This window comes from Anguilla anguilla, chromosome 8 (genome assembly GCF_013347855.1).
Source record: "Anguilla anguilla isolate fAngAng1 chromosome 8, fAngAng1.pri, whole genome shotgun sequence".
Classification (NCBI taxonomy): domain Eukaryota; kingdom Metazoa; phylum Chordata; class Actinopteri; order Anguilliformes; family Anguillidae; genus Anguilla; species Anguilla anguilla.
In genome coordinates, this window is record NC_049208.1 from 50,360,134 (window position 1) to 50,380,481 (window position 20,348).

Consider the following 20,348-nt stretch of genomic DNA (forward strand, 5'->3'; position numbering starts at 1 on the left):
CCTTACGGGTGAAGAGGCAGAGGTCAGGTGAGCAGAGTGTCAGATGGTGCACGTCTTTTCTGCTTTGTGTTCTGTTTGAGCTGCGTTGGGGAACTGCGACTGTGGCGTTTGGGTGATGCGTACCGAACCCCGCCACCCCCTGCCCGGCGCCACGGGTCGCGGCACGCGGAGCGGCCATCGCGACGGTCGGCACGCGGCCCCGCCCCCGCCCCCCGCCCCCCGCCCCCCTCTTACGTAACCGCCCGGGTGGTGACACGGCCTCTGCGTTTAAGAGCCTTAAGGGTGATTGTCGGGAGCGATCCTTTCGGGCATAACCTGACCCCCTCATCCCTCTTTATCTGCTGGTCTCTTTAAAAATACCCCCCCCCTCCACCCCACCCCACCCCCCCGCGGATAAGTCCTCCTGTTTCTGGGGAATCGAGCGGCCTGGGAGCTCATCCGCAGGCGTCGCGGGCGATAAGCACCCGCGCCCGTTTTAGACCCAGGCGATTGGCTCAGCGGCCTCAGGATTGGATTGTCCTTGGAGCAGACACGCGCGTCGAGGCGTTTGGTGTCTCGTGTGTGTGTGTGACGTTCGCACGACGGGGCCATGTGGCAGGCACGGCGGCCCGCCTTCCTGAGCGCTTCTTAAGCGGGAATTGAAGTGGTGTTCCATCGTATACGCTATCGAGTTATTAAGTTTTTCTTTAAAACTGCTTAATTGTCCGATTTGCCCGCCGCTGTTATTGTCATGTGATGCACTTCCTGACACGCGTGTGCTGGGTTATGTTTATGTACATTTTTTGAGCAGGCTGCAGACGTGACTTCCTGTAATGGTTTCACATCCGGTGCTAACCACCAGACATTTCACTTTGCGCTGACTGATAGCTATTTCTAATGGGTAATGTTAGTCATAGCCCTCCTGCCCCCAGCTGGATCCTGATGCGTGTGCAATCACGCCACTGCAAATAGCCTCGCTCTCAGAAAGCAGCGTTTTTTTGGCACTTTGTGCCCTGCCATTTGCAGTGGCGAGTTTCAGTTGATGGGCGGGGAGAGGGATCAGATAGCCAGGCTCTGACAGCCCCACCCTGAACAGAACACTCTGGAAGGTGTCAGCAGCAGGTGGGGGAGGTGGGGTGGGGGGGGGGGGGGTCTCCTAGGCATGAGAGTATGGGTGATGATCCCCCTTATCCCTTTGAAGAGCAGGTATTCTGGAATGTTTTCTCAAAGTTCTAAGTCAGTGTTCTAGAACTCCGCTGCTTTCAGTCACCGGCAGTGATTGTGACATCAGCATTAGAATGTTCAGTTAAGAACGTTCTAATCTCATATTTGTGATCTCACACAAGGGCTAAAGGGCCATTCTGTTTTTGGTAATAGGCATTACCCCCCTGGCATTATCCCATTAGTCACGCAGAGAATTAGCCCCCCCCCCCCCCCCCCCCCCCCCAACACACACACCCCCACCACCCCTGCCTTCATTTTAGCCTAGCGGACGGCCTGTCCCCGGTCTCCCAGAGGTCTTCCACCCTCATTCTGACGGGGCTCAGGGAACGGAGGTCCTACAACTGCTGGAATTCCAACACGCCGTTTCCCTCGGTCAGGGCCAGTCATCCCAGTCATCAGGAATGTCTCTTGCAGGGTGGGGCAGAGTGGGGTGAGGGCGTGGGGGGGGGGGGGGGGTTGGGGGGTCCTTTGGGGTCTCTGAGATTGAGTAACGCACCGCCGCGTGCTATTTAGGGGGCTGACACGCCCGGAACACGGCTGACCTTTGCCTGAGTTGGTTGTCGAAAAGGCTCGGCGGTGCCCTGCTTCTAGAACGTTCCCCTGCGTTGCTCTCCCGTGACGCGCCTCTCGAGGCGCTGAGTTCAGACGTTCAGCGAGGCCTGCGGGATCCTGGCTCTTAAAATGGCGGTCAGCAGTCAGTCAATGTTGGTATTAATGTCCGCTGTGTCAGCACTTACAAGGAAAACCATCCTAATGACGGCAATAATAACAATAATAATAATCGTAATTATCGTCGTCCGTCATTATCGTCATTACCATCATTCCTGTTTTCATCAATCAGCTATTATCAACATCATTGTGGTAATTATTGCAACAGTAGTATCAATAAAAATAACTCATTACATTAGTAGCACTGCTGCTGTTGACAGTGACCCATCCCCCTGATACTTAAATGTACTCTTGTGTTGCTTCCCTGATTTTGAGGGCTTCTTTATCCATTATTTTTTTCTATTTTTCACTTTTGCTTGGCCAAGGAAAACCCTCTGATATTTCCCATGATCCCTGTGAGGCAGCATAATCCTCTAATAATGCGCCACAGGCCCCCCACGCTTCCTCAGGCTTGTTCACCCCCTGCGTATCTAACCAAGAGTTCCTCCACAAGAGAGGAGAGCTGCATGAGGACAAAGCAGGGAACCAGACGGCCTGGTCATGACCCCTGAATGCTAGACTTATCCTGTATACCCAATCCTGGAGCTGATCCTAGGCCCAATCCTAGAGCTGATCCTGTAGCCCAATCCTAGAGCTGATCATATAGGCCCAATCCTGGCACTTATCCTGTAGACCCAATCCTAGAGCTGATCCTATAGGTCCAATCCTGGTCCTGATCCTATAGGCCCAATCCTGGAGCTGATCCTATAGACCCAATCCTGGTGCTGATCCTATAGGCCCAATCTTGGTGCTGATCCTATAGGCCCGACCCTGGAGCTGATCCTAAAGGCCCAACCCTGGAGCTGATCCTATAGGCCCAATCCTGGAGCTCATCCTATAGACCCAATCCTGGATCTGATCCTATAGGCCCAATCCTGGATCTGATCCTATAGGCCCAATCCTGGTGCTGATCCTATAGGTCCAATCCTGGTCCTGATCCTATAGGCCCAATCCTGGAGCTGATCCTATAGGCCCAATCTGGGTACTGATGCGGGAGCCGCAGCTGAACTCGTCCAAGGTAGACGGCGAGAACTCGGCTAGGGGTGCCCAGTGGCGCGTTGGCTCATAACAGCTTCAGCGACAATAACGCTTTTGTTTCTGCGACGAGCCAATAGCATTGCTGCTTTCATAACCATTACATAATCTTACTCTCAAAAGTCTCTTTCCTCTCCGTTATCCCGGTTACCTCATGAAACATTTGCAAAGCGGCTGGACAGACAAACGATTGTTCCTTCCCCGGTTTCGGTGAGATAAGAAAGCCAGGCCCGGGACAAGGGTCATATGGAGCTCAACAGCAGTTTGTCTGTGAGCTGGCGATTCGTGAGAATCCAACCAGCTTATCAAGGCTGAACTTGAAGCCGGATGACCTGTGATCCTTTTCTCGGACCGACCGACTTTCACTTGTAACTCTTAAAGTTTCTCTGTGAAACCGAAATTTTGTATAAATCCTGTGAAGTAGTTGGCCTCTGTCATTAATTAGACTTTTTTTGGTCTTTTTGGCCTCTTTTGGTAGATTTGGTGAGCGTGTCTGTCGGAGAAACATCACGCAAACGATTTCATTTCAAAGGAAAGGGAAAGTAAAGACTCATAGATAGCGAAGCTAGTGTCACTCGTGCGTCTTTGATATGTCCTGACAGTGGGTGCGTTTCTGGGGGAGAAAGCATCGTTGTCTCTCAGACCAAGCTCGGATGCAAGATGAGGTCTCGTGTCAGCCGAGAGCTGTCCCTTTTATATTGCTTCCTTTTGATGCTGGAAATAGTTAGCGTACGCGAAGATGTTCTTGGCTGTCAAAAACCGCTCGGCCCATCGTAACTTAAAAGCAAAGCTGTTTCTGTGCTTGACGAAGAGAGAGCCACTTCCTGTTGTTGACCTTAACGGGGTCAGCGGGTCTTTCTGTTTGTGGTTTTTTCGATCTTGGCAGATACTCGGGCGGATCCCTTTGACAAGGGAAAGAGTAAATATCCCTTTGCGCCCACAATGCACTGCGCCGCGTTGTGTGACTGTTTCAGCCTTCGGATCCCCGGTGCCAGCGCTGTTGTAAACGGGCACGGGTGGGAATGCGGGGTGATAAAAGCTGGCACTCGAGGGCGCGGCGCCAGGCGGTTACTCGGGCAACCGCCGAGGTTCCCTCTCCCGACGACGCTCCGTCACCCCCCCCCCACCCCCCCTCCCACCGCCACATCACATTATTCCCACCTCACTGGAGTTCCCCATTCAGCAGGGTTCCCACCCAACAACCAGTCATATTTTGCATAGCTGGAGGGTGAGTAAGGGCTGTATTGAGAGTTCTGGTGGGAGACGGGTGGGGTGGAAGAGGTTTGTGTCTTCCCCAGGGCAAGGGGCTTTGTTTTCACGATTGTGTAGGTCTCAACATTGCCTACATTAAGGATTAAAAAAAGCACAGCCAAAATGAATCATTAGAAAAACGACATTAAAGACATGTTTTACTTCCATATTTTATGTCTTGTTGTTATGTGAGAGCAGGTGAGTTCCTCATATGCAGCAGTGGCTGTGTCACACACCCTCTGCTCCTCTCCCTTATCCCTCATCTACCACAAAGACATAGACCTGCTTCCCTCTCCATGCAGCTGGGCCTTCTCAAGTGTCGTTACTCAGTGCTGTGTGTCGTGTGTGTGCGTGCGTGCGTGCGCGTGTGAGGAAGAGGAGGAGGAAGATGAGCAACAACAGCGGTCAGCCTCAGTACTCTGCACTGGCCCCAGGCATTTAAGGGTCACTGGTGTTCCACCCCCAAGACTCCCCTGAGGGGAAGTAAAACAGCTTCCCTCCCCTTAACAAGGTATTTCACACCTGCGCAATCAGTGGCAGTTTCCATGGAAACCACCTATAGGGTGAAGTGTTTGCATTTTTGGGGGGAGGGGCTATTGCTCAGGTGCTCAGAAAGATCCAGCCTGGCTCTCGCACGCGCTGTTCAGTTTGTGACCTGTCATGTGACCTGTGTGGCTGCGCTGCAGTAGAGGCTCAGGGGAGGTGTGTCCCGCTGGCCTGCCATTTTAATGTGCCCACACTTTATTTAGCTCACTGCTTCTTCTGTGCAGGCTGTTGAACGTGCGTGCATGAGTAGGATTACTCAGAGATTAAATTGAAAATGGTGTTGATTTTTCAGCTTGCGTTTAATTAGAGCTGCGATTTATGAAGAACACTGGAGGTCTGTGTTGATTGAAGGCTGATGTGAATGTCTGAGCTAAGTAAGCTGTAGCTTAGTTCTTAATCTTCATACAAAGTGCTTTTTTTTTTCCTGTTCATCCAGTGAATTTGTCGACTCAGGTTACAGAAAGGACTCGGTCAATATTGGATTGATTTGATTTAAAATTCTCATCCTCTTTCGTTGTTGATGTCTGGCTAATGTCTAATCACGGTTCCCTGGTCTAATTGGAAATGAGCCCAAACTGAAAGATAAAACCCAGACCCATATTTTACACTTTCTTCATTCTTCAGACTTCATTTGAACGCTCTGTGTCCCTATTGGTCATTTGTCATGGCCTGTCTTCTCCTCGCTGGGCTCGGGTTATCATCGGTTAAAAAAAAAACATTTTTTTAGAAAAACGGTTGGTGTTGACTTTTTGTTCTGTGCAAAATCCCTTGTTCCTCAGCTCACCGTGAGAAGAAAGCTCCTTTTTCCACCGAGCGGCGAATATCGGCCTCGTTAGGAAAGCGGAAAGTTCAGTTAGCGGTGGAGTTTGTGTGTTGCAGAGACTTGCTGTGAAACCCCAGTAAAAAATTTTTTTTTTTTTAAAAACAAACAAACAGAATAAATGCAGGTGGCGGCGTTCGTGTCGGTGTGCCGGCGGCTTACCCGCCAATGCGCTGCCCGCGCGCGGTTTCTGCAGCTGATGTCGCCGCCCACCGCCTCGCCTCCGCTCTCCTGCTCGAGTTCAAACTGTTACACAACAAGTATGCGCTCACGTTACCACAGAGTAGTAAAAAAAAAGAACAAGGAACAAGGAAAACTTATCGATGCAGTAAAATACAGCATAATTCATGTACCTGTTGATCATTATTATCTTATTGAACCTTTGTTTTGTAGTTGTTCCAATGACCATGTTATGCGCTTTTGTATGTCGCTTTGGACAAAAGCGTCTGCTAAGTAAATGTAATGTAAAATTAATTGAATTATTTTATCTCTTTCTCTCTTTCCTTCCTTCCCTCTCCCCCCCCCCCCCCCCCCCCCCCCCCCCCTTCCCATCTGCAGCTAAAACTAAGACGCAGACATGGGGAAGCAGAACAGCAAGCTCCGCCCAGAGATGGTGCAGGACCTGGTGGACAGCACGGACTTCACCGAGCACGAGATCCAGGAGTGGTACAAGGGCTTCCTGCGGGACTGCCCCAGCGGGGCCCTCTCCCTGGAGGAGTTCAAGAAGATCTACGGCAACTTCTTCCCGTACGGCGACGCCTCCAAGTTCGCCGAGCACGTCTTCCGCACCTTCGACGCCAACGGCGACGGGACGATAGACTTCCGGGAGTTCATCGTCGCGCTGAGCGTCACCTCGCGCGGCCGGCTCGACCAGAAGCTCAAGTGGGCCTTCAGCATGTACGACCTGGACGGCAACGGCTACATCAGCAAGTCCGAGATGCTGGAGATCGTGCAGGTAACCCGAATGTCACTCATTAAATCCTGAGATTTTTGTTTTTCCGTTCGGTGCGTTTAGCATCCTGGGCCACTTTTAATGCTGGCTGGCGTATCCATGCGCTCCGTCGCTCTGGCGTCACACTGCAGGATTCGAACCCGCAGCCTCCCTGTCTGAAACATATTAGTGGCGGTGAGACGCAGTTGGCCCTGGAGAATCGGCACGTACTGTTCCCTGTCATCTCGAGAATAAAAGCTGTCGTCCATTTGAATAATAGCCGTAATTACACGCGCGTATTTGGATGACTGTGGATGTGTGGGAGAGCGCTGGATAGACACTTTGCGATGGCAGACCACATCAGATAAACTGTTTGTAGTTTTGCGTGTACGGTTCCGCCAGGCCGCATTTCTCAGAAGTGCACCCAGGGCTTCTCTCCATCCATCCACCCATCCACCCATCCATCCATCCATTATCTATGCCCACTTATCCTGGTCCGGGTCGCGGGGGGGAGCTGGCGCCTATCCCAGCATGCACTGGGCGAGAGGCAGGAATACACCCTGGACAGGGCGCCAATCTATCGCAGCCCAGGGCTTTTATTTTTTTGCTGCAACTGTAAAAAATGTATTGAGCCACCAACTGCTCTGAATTAGACATGCGTGTATAACACATGTAGCCTGTGCTGCTTCATAGTGCTGGACACCTGTGTGTAGTGTCTCACGCACTTGAGCTCTTCATTTGGAGAGCATTTGGAAATGTTGATCTTTTAAAGAAAGAATCGTTTATGTAACATGACTGCAGGGTTACAGTGCAAAAACCAAAATCAAGTCAATCGCCGCAATTATTTTTGTCTTATATTTAGACCTTAAATCTTATTTCTATTACTTTTTAACTAAATGAGCCAAATAGCCAGTGTGGTCAGACAGTTTGACTCATTTCAAGATTTGCCAAGGGGGTATACTAAATAAATAATGAATAAATAATGTAAGAAAATTTCACTTGTGAAAAAACAAACCGTATCTCAACACTAGCCAACATGTTCTGCTTGAGCGAATAAATTACATGACTAAAACACTTAAGACTTTTTTTTTGCAGTGTTGTGAAAGATTTACTCCCAGGCAGAATGCTTTGGTGACCTCGATATCCCTGAAGCTCCTCAGAAGTGCTTTTCCACAAAGATAATTTTTATTCCACCGGAGCATTTTGGCAGTCTGGCAAACACAGGAACTCCAGAAACGCAGGTCGGAAGGCTGGGGGACAGGAACTCCATTGTGGCTCGGAGCCACACCCTGATGGTGACAGTGCCAGCAGTGTGTGGCTGCGAACGCCGGTGTCTCTGCGCTGGTCCCTGGGGGGTTGCCGTGTGCCATCTGGGTACCGTACTCTGGAAACACACGAGCCTCGGTGACACCAAACCACCGTGCTCGTCTGAAAGCCGATCTCAGAAAAACAATAAAGCCCCCGGTGCTTCACGCATCTCTAACCAGGCTGAGCATCTCACCAGGGCAATTACTGTACTCCCAAAGGCTCAGATGCCCCTTAAAACCACAAGCGTGGTCACAAGGGGCATAGCGTGGTCCTGAGAGGCTGTAAGTTTGAAGCGGGGAGGTTAGCTTTGCTCAAACTATCAGGATAACTATCAGGATAGATCTCCTGAGAGTGTTGGCTCCAGACCTGGGTAAAATACGCATTTGTTTTGGATTCAAACACTTTTCTAGGCTTTACTGATCTTATCTGGTGTGTTGGAGCCAATGAAATACTCTCAAAAAGTGCAAACCCCGCCTTCTGGTCATATTGGAAGGCTCAATTATGCCAGGCTAGATCAATAGAGCACAGAAAAGTATTTGAATCCTAAACCAATGCGTATTTGACCCAGGTCTGGTTGGCGCTCAGTCAGGTGGGTCCTCACTGTGATCTCCTCAGGGTGGGCAGTCTGGCCAGTGGGAGTGGGGGGGGAGCGGGAGCTTTTGTTCCTGTGCAGGTTGTTATTAAAATCACTGAAGTAATTTTCTGGAGGTAAGTCCGGTCCCCGGTCACTCCGGGCCGAACGGTCCGCCCTTTAGAGTGTGACTCCCGCATTAGGATTCTGTGCTTTGGCGTGGCCGCGTTGCCATGGCGCTGTGAGTGTGAGTGTGAGTGACAGGGCGGGGGGGGGGGGGGGGGGGGGAGGAGCACAGTCAGCCGGTCGAAGGGTTAAATTGCGTCCGACAGCCCAGGGGCCCCCGCGACAGACTGCCGGCGCAATTTGAGCCCGCGTGGTCTGGGGGGGGGTACTGCGAGCACTCAGGCCCCCCGTCGGCGTAATGGCCCGCCACAATGCCGCCCCGAAAAACTGTCCACCCCCCCAAACCCACCCCCCCCATCCCCCACTCCCCTTCAGAAAGAAAGAGCACTCGACATTACCGGGTGACAGCAGAACAATTGCGCCGTTGTCGTCTGAGAGCCTCCGACGAGTTCCGAGAGATTTCGGTCGTTCGGGGCGCCCCCGCGTGTCCTCGATCGGCGCCTCAGGGGTGTCAAGAAATCCGCAAATTTGTCAGGGGGCTGCAATTTGGCTTCCCTCGCCGGAGATGTTTTTAAAAGCCTGTTTTGGTCGCTGTAATCTGTCAGATGTAGCATCCGGAGGGCGAGCGATTGGCCCCTGCCTTCGAGGCTGATCTAGCTGGGCTTGTTTTTGTGTGTGCTCATTAACTCTGAACTGCTTTCCCTCTGATTGAGAGGGTGTACGGGTCACCCAAAACAGAGTGCCTGTGGAATTCTGACACCTCCCTCCCCCCCCCCCCATCTTGTTCTTCCTTCTTATCTCCAGGCTATCTATAAGATGGTGTCCTCGGTGATGAAGATGCCGGAGGACGAGTCCACGCCCGAAAAGAGAACTGACAAGATCTTCCGCCAGATGGACACCAACCGTGACGGTGAGCCTCTTCGGCAGATAGCCCGTGATAGTCCGCCGGACCCTGGTGCTGGCCAGGCCCAAAGCAGGCAGCATCCGTCCGACAGTGTTTGCAACCAGCGGGTTTGCTAGGGGTTAAATTGATCTCGCGTTGTGCATGACTTCGTCTCAGAATTAGGTCAAGAGTTTTGCTCTCGTTAAGGATTTTTGTGGGTTGTGACCAGCGACCAGTGTCGATGAAAAGCAGTTTCTTTCTTTCCTCTCGTGTGAGTTCTCATAATGACAGTCTCAGGTCCTGGTTGGGGAGGACTGGAATGTGCTGTAAAGGAAACTCACTCCACCTACTGGGGGGAATTGGAACTACAAGCTCACTGACAGAGAGGGCCTGATAGGAACCAGCGGCCTTGTTCAAACTTAGCCACATTGTATTTTTCCCTAACTAGATTTACAAGTCAAAGTGTTTACGTGTTTTTATTTTAGCCTAAGTAAGTGTTTCCTTACAAGTCGAGGGGCAACATAGCTCAGGAGGTAAGACCGATTGTCTGGCAGTCGGAGGGTTGCCGGTTCAAACCCCGCCCTTGGCATGTCGAAGTGTCCTTGAGCAAGACACCTAACCCCTAACCCCTAACTGCTCTGGCGAATGAGAGGCATCAATTGTAAAGCGCTTTGGATAAAAGCGCTATATAAATGCAGTCCATTTACCAAGTCAAAGTGTTGACGTGTTTTTGTTTTTGCCCGTTTCAGGGAAGTTGTCCCTGGAGGAGTTTGTGGAGGGAGCGAAGAACGACCCGTCCATCGTGCGCCTGCTCCAGTGCGACCCGAGCAGCGCCGGCCAGTTCTAACCCCCCGGCTTCCGGACGCGTCTGAGATCGCCGCGCTTTTATTTATTTATAAATCTTTCATTTCTTTTATTCTTGCTTATTGATTCTTAATCTGACCCCCATAGTGAGCTAGCGCAGGGTCTCATGGGGCCTGCGTGCACACAAGGTACTGGAGTAGCAGAGCTGGCTGCTGAGTGAGGGGCACACACACGCACGCACACACACACACACTCTCACACTCCCACGCACACACACACACACTCTCACACTCCCACACACACACACACACACTCTCACACTCCCACACACACACACACACACACACACTCTCACACACACACACACACACACACACACTCCCACACACACATACACACACACACACTCACACACATGCATGTATGCACCACGCTCAGCCCTGGCCTCACGCTGGCAGAGTCGAAACGTAGAGATCATATCCAGTGTTACGGACGCTCTAAAGGGAAACAAAAATGTGAAGCAGAAACGACCCGCCCCCACCCCCCCCCCCCATTTTAATCACCACTGTAGAGGGACGTTTTCCGTGCCCCCCCCCAGAACTGGACATGCAGAAACGGGGCGAAGGCTGGCACTTCCTAGCACTCCCTCACAGATTTAACGCCCTTGCGCTGAAATGATGTCACAGGAAGTGGAGTTGGCTGACCTCTGACCTCTCGGCTGTGAAGAAGACCAACGGAAAGCTCGTGTGGTTGGTGGGCACGGACAGAATGCAAAATGGAGTAGGTTTCTCAGCCCTTTATTCCTTAGAGAAAGCGCAAGCTGAGAACGTACAGGATTTGGTTTTTTTTTTTACGGTACAGTCATTTTGGGGGGTGGATTTGTCCTATTCCTGGGCTACTGAACCTAAATTAGGATAATGTAGTCTTACGTATTTAATCAGGGTTTTTTTTTGTTTGTTCGCGTTTTTGTTCTCGTTTTTGTTTCATTTACTCAACCTGCTGTATTATGTTTGGTTTGCCGTCCAGCTCGACGTGTTCCCTCGATGCTTCTTTAAGGTTGTGGCAACGTTAGCACGTTTCCACCATTTTGTGAGAGTATTATGAGATGCAGCGTGTCTAGTTGGATGCTGATTTCTTGTTTCAGTGGAAGTGAAGGTGGGGGATTTCCGCGGGGTGCCGGTGTCTCTGTGAACCTCAGTGAGCACTGGGGGGCAAGGACGTTTTGGGGGGGGTTGGGGGGGGGGGGGGGCAGGGTGGAATCCCTTCACAGGACGTCCTCATTGAATAATTAAAAAATGAAGCGGTCACTCGTTATTTTAAGGGCCTATGTGTACAATCAAAAGGCATTGAATTAGTATGTCACTACTTATTAAGTATGGCATGTTTTTAATTAAACGGTTCACAGACAGGTAGGTAAGCCTGAAATGGAGAAGTAATATGATTTTCTTGCTGCTTGTGTGTTGCTGTAGTCAGGTAAGGACCTCACGTTATTTAAGTGTACTTAACACTTTGAGGGCCTGGGTTGCTAAGACCTTCAGCATGTGCGAAGCCCATGGAAAACCAATAACATGACCCGTGATTGGTCAGGGTATTCGTTCTGCACCAAATCGTTGGTTGCGTTACTAGTTGTCCGTGTTATAAAAGCTTTTGCGTGCGCTAAAGGTCTTGGTAAATCAGGCCATAAGGGTCAATGTGAAAATGTGAGATGAATTCAGAATAAAATAAAAGTAGCTTCTGCTTTGACATGGCAATTTCTCTCCAAACGACATTGAATTTCAGGTCAGCACATCCATCTTCTTGACTCAATTGGTCTGTATAAATGGGAAGAGTCCGCACACTGAATATGCTCCCCGGTGTCATAAATTTATTGACACCAAAAAAAAAAGAAAAAGTGACATTTTGTTGTTAATAAATTTATTGCACTGGGAACCTTTTCAGTCTTCTGTTCTGTACACCACCTGTCTGAGTTTTTGGATGTGCATGTATTTTTTGTTATCTAATACTTTTGTCTGAAACATTTGCATTTTGAGACGAGTTATGTCGATGTGGAAATGTACACTTATTTTAGTCTGTCCTTAGGGAGAGTTTGTCCTGGCTTCACATTCGTGGTGGATTGGCACAATGCACTTACCCATTTAAATTGACATGAACAAATTTGAAGATACCAGAAAAACGTTTAAAGCAATTGTTTCTAACTTACGTCCCACTTAAGTTAGAGCTTTACCTTCTTACTACCTGCTCACTGTCCGCTTGTCAGTGACTTAATAAATAAGTCTTAACATGTCATTTGAGTGTACACAGACCCTTTAAGTGTGACCAATAGTAATACAACGGAACTCGAGTGTTTTGGAAAATCGAAACGCATCTGTGCGGTGTTCGCTGCCGCAGCATGCTCTGCAAAGCGCGTGCGCACGCACAAAAACATCCTCCAGGCTGTTGTGCGCGTATCTCACACGCGGAGAAAGAGAGAGAGAGAGAGAGAATAAAAGGGAGATGAAAATAGAAACGTAGATAAATATATTCTTATATTCGGAGATCAAGTTGTGGCATTTGCCAGATTTGAAAGAGATTCAAATTTAAGCTTATTTTATTTTATTTTATTTTGAAAATGAATTGTCGGAATGTATCGTATTCCTTCATTTCTCTATGAACTTGATACACATGCGTACAGTATATTCCTGTACCTGCTTAGGACTGTAGGACAAAAGAGAGGACCTCGCATTTTGCTGTGCATATGCTTTTGTACGCCCTCAGTTACACACTCAGTTACACACTTGCAGTAACACTGCATCTCCAGTTTTCTTATTCTGAGCCATTCACACACACACATTCAAATATGGTTCTGTAGTAGTGACCATCAGGCTGTGTATCTACACAGAGAATTACTGTGGGCTTATACTGTGTTCAAAACAAGAGTGTGTGAATCATAGCGTGTTTAAATTTAAAGGGAATTAGTTCGGCTTTTTTTTGTTGTTGTTGATTTATTTCAACATTAATCACTCATAAAATCTCTGTGGCAGTGGAAGGAGACATTTTAAATGTGCGTTATTCGTGATGGAAGTGGCCAGAAAGACATCCTTTACGATGGATGGGCTGTCAGCTCTCTCATAATGGATTACTGTGTGTAGATTACTGCTATGTGATATTGAGCAAATCATGCTTAAGTCTAAATATTCTCAGAATTATTATATCTGGAATGTGAAATTTTTTTAAAAAAGCCAGTGATTACACACTCTTGAGTTGACACATCATACACGTGTAAATCTGTATTTTGAATAAGAGTCGGCAACAGACTGGATGAGATTCAGGATCACACCAAGCTTTCACCCGACCTCTCACCCCTGACCTCTGACCCTGAATGGGGTTAGGCAGAAGACCTCCTCGTCAGGAGAACGTATCGTTATGTCTGTTTCATTGGACTTAATCTGGGCACAATGGCCTAAACACGAAGAATTACAGTTAACCATTGTACTGTTCATCACTCAAAACTGTTTTAAACATATGCTGTCATGTACAAAATAAAAAAGGAAGAAATTGGTTAAAACTTGAGATGGGATATGGAGGTTTTATGAACCTCATACTGGGGTGGGGGCCTACAGTAAGCTGTCAATCACTAGCTGATCTTAACCAATCAAAAGGTCTTTGCTGTTCACAGCAGAACAAAATGGTTCCAAGTGAGTCACTGATAGCTTATGAAAGCAACCACCCGTTTTCACTTCACGAAACCTCGTTTTCACATCGCTAGTTGAAAAGGACGGTTATGACTCCCGCCGTGGCTTTCTGTGGGTTTGTACAGTACGTCTTTCTTTTGGAACACAGCGTCAGTCATAACATTTCTGTATCACAATAGCACCATGTGGTCAAGTGCCAAATATACAGTAAAACCAGTATTGTATCAGTTTATACTGTACAATTGTTGTCTGTCAAACAAAATGTTTGTCATTATTATATTTTGTAGATTTTTTTGTATGGTAACTTGTATTTTGTGACAGTGTAGTTTTTAAACACAACAATATTCTGTTTTGGTTATCTAATAAAATTAAATATCCTTGGTAAATTCTGCATCTTGAGTCCTGTGCTAACTCGTGATCAAAAATGAAAACTTTTGTGGTGATTATGATGACAACGTTGACTAAAACATTGAGCAAGATTATTGAATGAGGAAGTCTACATTGTGGAATGTTCCATGCAGGTAATGGAGGCCCCACAAAACAATTTTCAGAAAAGATCAACTTAATGTTACTGATACTCAACAATTGAAACCAGGAAAACAAAAATACATGCCAGTCAACTGTGAAACAATTCACAGAGCTTGCCCAACAGAACTGTAACAGGAGAACTTTAAGGAAAGTTATTTGATTCATTTTAAAAAATGAAAGCGAGATGACTAATGATTTATGAACCTGTTTTTAGAAGTATCAATGGTGTTGTTATGTTAATAAAACAAAGAAACTTTTGGCCATTTGGCTGACAGCAGGGCCACATGCAGTGGAGATGGAGGTTTGAACCATATTTTCTCCAGTCTGCACCAGAGAAAGTGAAAGAGGACACGAATGAACATCACCCTATACAAGCGCATCTGTCAAAATGCAATGGAATGTTGTTACACTGAAATGAGGAACAGTGTGTGCTGGGACAGCTCAGGTCTGTCAGTTACACCCTCCTCTTTTTTTGGCAAGGCCTGAAAGTTGCCCCAGGCCCGGTGACTGAGTAGAGACCCACCACCTGCAGTACATTTTCTGTACAATTATTTATTCATCTGTCGGGTAGGAAAAACACATGCATAAAAAAACCCAATGCGAAGACACAATGCACAAGTCCCCTGACCCCCCCCCCCCCCTCAGGGATATTATTCTGATTGACAGGATGGCAATGTTTTCAATATGGGCAGATATGGCTGAAAACACACTCTTTAGAAGGACATACAGGCTTGGCGTTATTCTGTCGCCAGACTCAGTATCATGAGGCCTTGTGGCAGTTAACACATTATAAACAATAATATAATGATAGAATAACAGCGACAACAGGAGCCACAAACTCAAAGTATAACGGTGAAGGATGACTGCTGAGGCCTTCCATACAGCCAACATGGCGAACTTTTAACAGACAGAATGAGCTGCTTCTACTTTCTACCCGATCGAGCCAAAACCAAAAGCAGCTAATCCAAATACCAGTGTCCCATTAAAGGAAAACTTTCTTTCCTTCTTGTGACCCACATTGCCCTTGAATAGTACAAAACTTTTTGTAGATTATCAGGCATTTCTGCTTTTTTGTTTGTTGTTTGTTTACTTGTTCTAACAGGTTATCAGTAATAAATATTGTATAAAACTTACATGTTGAATGTAACATTGTTGGAGTGGAACAAGGTCTGCTGAGTTTTAGCTGTGTATAGTGTCGTGTCAGGCCTCTGTACTCTGTGAGCACACACACACACACACACACAAACGCACAGACACAGACACACACACACTTTCATTATGTATTTTTACACCATGCTAATGAGCTGTCCATACAGTTTACAGTATTTAGATTTAAGAAAATATAAAACAAACTGTACATCGCCTAAAAATCTTTTTTTCTTTTACATTAACGTTCATACTCAGCACAGGGAAACAAGTATGGCATATCTGTTCAGTAATAAAATAAACTTTTTATACAGCGCTAATATGGAATCCATTTTAGTCACAAACCAAAGAAGCAATACACAGCTTTCCTCATACCGCCACTGTAACTTTGACTTCGTGACCACAGTTGGGAAGGCAGGGTCAGTGATGTCCGCAAGATGCTTCTTAACACATATCTGGAGTCTCTGGTGAGCCTCACCTGCAGTGACCTCACCCGGCACCACAATCAGGTGACCCTGATCGCTCCACACCGACGCACCCCTCCTGTGTTTCTGTGGTAGAGTCCACCCAAAACACAGAATACTGCTCTCTCGATCCGTTGCTGAAGTTCTATTCTGTCGTCCGCCTCTAGGGGGCGCTGTTGGGCCACTGCTGGAGGATGTGGCCTTGAAAACCTTTGCACTGCTGGCGGGTTCATGGTTGTGCGGGTCATTGAAGAAGCACGACAGTAGCCCACCGGACAGCTTCACAAACTTGTTGTGGTGTGATGCCATTTTCTTTGAAAAATACTGTCATCGTGGACCCAAAACAGAGGATTATTTACCCTCAAACAGAGTGGTGGCATAAATTCTGGCCCACTAGACTTTAGCTGAGAATATTACAAGCCGAGTACTGGTTATGACTGTATTTACAGAGTAGGTCCATTCCCCCAGGTAATGTAGTCTATTGGATAGTATTGTATTTACAGATTAAGTCAGTTTCCCCAGTAACACAGTGTACTGGCCAAGACTCCATTTCCTCAGTGACAGAGCATATTGGACAGGGCTGTATTTACAGGGATGGAGCAGTTCCTTGGGTAATGGAGTTCACTGGACAGGAGTGTATTTACAGGGATGGAGCAGTTCCTTGGGTAATGGAGTTCACTGGACAGGACTGCACTTCCTGATTAGGTTCATTTGCTATGAGAGGTCCGCTCTGCTGTAGGAGCTGGTTTCCCTCCTCGCCATTGGCCCTGTCCTCGGTGCCCAGGGGCCCGAGTCTCTCGTAGAGGACAGGACAGGAGCAGGCCAGGCCGCAGGTCCCCCCCGCGGGCGTCCGGCGAGCCCCTCAGATTTCGGCCAGCGTGATTTTGTAGGCGTCCGCGAAGCTGTCGATGCTCAGGACGAAAGTGTCCTCGTTGGAGTAATGCTCTATGATGTTATCGTCCATGTTGACCAGGATCCTGGGACAAAAAAGCTGTTCAGATGTGTTTTACAGACACACACTCACTCACACACACAAACACACAGAGACACACACACAGACACACGCGCACTCACACACACAATCACAGAGACACACACACACGCATACAAAACATATAGAGACACATCCATTCACCTTCACAGTGCAACTTCTGAAACACTTTGCATGCACTTAGTCCTACAAAAGTCCTGTTGTCACAGATGCACCACATTCTCCACACACACAGTTTTTCTTTCTCCCAGCTCACCCTTTTTTGCTCTTCTTGTAGATTTTAGCCATCCTCTCCACAGGTATGGCGTACTTTTCCGATATCTGCGAAGGCACACACAAACACGGTCAGCTCATAGCCCTGTGCCCATGACGTCATCTCCTGCTTTGCCAGGCATCAAACACCACATGCAATCCGAAACCAATCCAGCACAGACTCGGCACCCGCGGCCCGTCCCACACAAACGAGAGGCGCTCACCGCATCCATGAGTCCCTTCAAGGTCGGGGACTTCAGCATCAAAGCGTCAAACACCTCGTCCGACTCCCTCCGCACGTACAGGAGAACTGCAAACGCGACGCATTCATGTTACAAAACGATCACCATTTTCACTCCTCCTCAAATACACGAACACTGCTGTGCACATTCAGACAGCTTAGGCGCTACACGGCTCAGTTTCAGTCGTGCGCATGAGCCCACCGTGATCTGTGACATCACTTCCTGGTGTGATGACACAATTGCCGTTAGTGCCCTGCACACTGGACGTGGGTCTTCAGCACTGTGAAACCCGGTGAGGGGTGTGTACTCGTTTACACTTCCAGTGTCCGTCCTGTTCACACTTACTCAGAAACAAAGTTCTATAGCTGTTCTGTTTCGGTTGCAGTGGATCTGGAGTGTGATGTAAATAGAACATGTTTGATCCTCACCTCTCTTATGAACTTCCTCTTTGACCTGTTTCGAAGGGGGGCAGTAGTCTTCCTCAGATGACCTAAACATCCTCTTCACCAGCACGCTCCTGTGACGACAAGCATGATTGCTCAGTCAGGCTGCCAATCAGAATGCCTGGTCACACCCATTTCATAGCGTTAACCAGTCAAATGAGACCAGTCAATCTTGAACGACCCCATCAGGAATCAGTGATGGAAATAACATGTAAATCACATGCAAAGCAGATGACAGATCTAAAAATGTAAAATTAGCATTGTGCATCCTCAACGCCCATCACTGTAGCACCCTGGGGCACAGCTCTGGCAGTGAGGGGAAACATTTTGTTTGTGAATATGAGCCAGTAGCCACACTCACCCCTCCCTCTCCAGCTCCTCAGTGTTGAAGGCAAAGACCTGAAAACACAGAACAGTACGTGTCACATAAATCTCCTTTCACATTGCGCACACGCGTGTATGCGTGTATGCGTGTGTGTGTGTGCGTGTGTGTGCGCGCGTGTGTGAGCATGTGCGTGTGTGTGTGTGTGCGAGCTTGTGTGTGTATGTTTGTTTATGTGGGATGTCATTCCTCCATACACGATTCTTCAAGCCAATGAGAGCACAATGAGCACTGTAGCTTTTCATGTTCTACCAGCCTCATTAATGGGTCCCAGACCCTTGTTACCAGGATACAACACATAGCCCCGTGACAATGACTCAATGGCATATGGGCAGGAGGACCGTGTTCCCCTCCTGACTCCGCCTTTAAAGACCATATTATCATCTGCATCATCATCATCAGCATCACTTACATCTGCATCATCTGCCACACAACATAACCAGAGCCCAGTATGTTTGTGTAAGAGCAGCTGTGACCTTGCACGGCTGTATCAGTAATGCTGTGCATTAGCTGGAGGCTTGCATTCAAACAGAGAAACCAGACCCCTCATTTTTTAATAGTAATGTTAAAGGGGATCGCCCAAAATAGTTTCTGCATAACTTCCTACATGAAGACAGGTAGGAGGTACCATGGTGGACTTGTACAGGTTAGAGCAGGTAATAAATCAAACACCAAAAACCGAAAAACCGGTAATACTGTAGCCTCCCAGGAGCATCTCAGTACACTAGTAATCAGTATGCAAGTATGCAAGCATATATAAGGTAGGAAGGTGCCTGTCCAATAGCAGCCCCCTCGCGTGACCTCACCTGCCCCGCCCTCTGCAGGTTTCCAAAATGGACGTCTGGGATGAAGAGGACTGGCTGGGAGTCCAGATCCGTCATGTGTTTGAAGTAGGTGATGTCACACTTCTTCACCAGCGGCACGACCCCCAGGCCCCCATCCTTCCCTGTGAGGGGGGGGGGCAACAGGTTACTTCAACACTGCTTTCCTCCAACACACCTGCAGAATCCCCCCCCCCCCTTCTGTTTCCAAGTAACCATGTCAGCAGGCAGGGTTCTGTTTCATGCAGGTACATTATTTGAATGCAGCTGTAGCTGCTGCAGGTTACTCTGGTGGCGTCATGGCAATCTACTCTTGCTACCGTGGCGATAATGACTTGTGGACAGATCAGTCTGAATGTCGGAATGTCAGTCACACGAACACACACACACACACACACACACACACACAGAATTTCTGGGTCTGTCTCAAGTTCGTTTTGACTTTGCGTCAAACCAAATAGGTTCTGTTGGAACGACAGGATTCAGATGTTTGTGGTCTGAAGGAGGAACAGCAGCGCAGCGTAGCGTAGCGTAGCGTAGCGGTCAGAGAGCTGGCCTCACCGTTAGCCTCACCGTTAGCGTACGGCGCCGAGCACGTCTGGCCCTTCACCTTCTTGCGGATCTGCTTCCTCTCCTCGTCCCGGATCTTCCTCTCGGCCCCCTGGGACGGAAGGACAGACGGACACAGACGGACATCAGACGGGACAGCTGCCACCTCTAAAGACCGGACAGCGCCGGGCCCCAGTGCTTCAGCGTTGCACGACCTACCGACCCACGTTACAGACATGCTCAGTGTCAGGAGACTGCTGAAACTTTAATCGCAAACGCTTTCAGACACAGGGCACAAGTATGCTCGTACAATAATTTATATCAAAATAAATAAATTAAAAAAAAATAAATAATAAATATTCTTTATTAAGCAGCAATAATACATCTACTGACATCATCGTCCACACGCACAGATAACACGTATCAACGTGATTCGGGTTTCTAAAAAGCGGCACGGTTATTTTCGTTCACGCCAACACAAATACACAAATCGTTTAGCACTGCTGAATTTCCGAAAACTGCATGTGCGCAAACGAACCACTAGGTGGCCGGAGAGCTTCCGTGGACTCGGGTGGCGGCCACCGGCCCTTGTATGGAGCTCGCTGCTGAAGTCAAGTACCAACAGTTCCATTCATTCCGGAGCATTGTGAAGACCGCAAACACACCTGCACTC

General features: G+C 48.3%; 2 protein-coding genes across 6 annotated transcripts in view; one reads left to right on the forward strand and one right to left on the reverse strand.

Annotated features, from left to right (window-relative positions):
- ncaldb (neurocalcin delta b) overlaps positions 1-10,447 on the forward strand; it is a 32,303-nt gene extending 21,856 nt beyond the window's left edge. For all 4 annotated transcript variants that reach the window (XM_035431572.1, XM_035431571.1, XM_035431573.1 and 1 more), the window contains 3 exons: positions 6,122-6,518; positions 9,304-9,409; positions 10,132-10,447. In XM_035431572.1, the coding sequence (XP_035287463.1) occupies positions 6,141-6,518; positions 9,304-9,409; positions 10,132-10,229 (582 nt within the window). In that variant the 5' untranslated portion in view covers positions 6,122-6,140 and the 3' untranslated portion in view covers positions 10,230-10,447. The remainder of the gene's footprint in view (positions 1-6,121; positions 6,519-9,303; positions 9,410-10,131) is intronic.
- Positions 10,448-15,653: 5,206 nt separating this feature from the next.
- The window catches only part of LOC118233041 (grainyhead-like protein 2 homolog), a 21,745-nt gene continuing 17,050 nt past the window's right edge, over positions 15,654-20,348 (reverse strand). The window contains exons 10-16 of one of the 2 annotated variants that reach the window (XM_035428351.1): positions 19,700-19,787; positions 19,112-19,251; positions 18,285-18,322; positions 17,909-17,997; positions 17,463-17,548; positions 17,243-17,307; positions 15,654-16,972 (exon numbers count right to left, since the gene is read on the reverse strand). In XM_035428351.1, the coding sequence (XP_035284242.1) occupies positions 16,858-16,972; positions 17,243-17,307; positions 17,463-17,548; positions 17,909-17,997; positions 18,285-18,322; positions 19,112-19,251; positions 19,700-19,787 (621 nt within the window). In that variant the 3' untranslated portion in view covers positions 15,654-16,857. Of the gene's footprint in view, positions 16,973-17,242; positions 17,308-17,462; positions 17,549-17,908; positions 17,998-18,284; positions 18,323-19,111; positions 19,252-19,687; positions 19,788-20,348 lie in introns of both variants that reach the window. The other variant, XM_035428350.1, reaches the window with a different exon arrangement.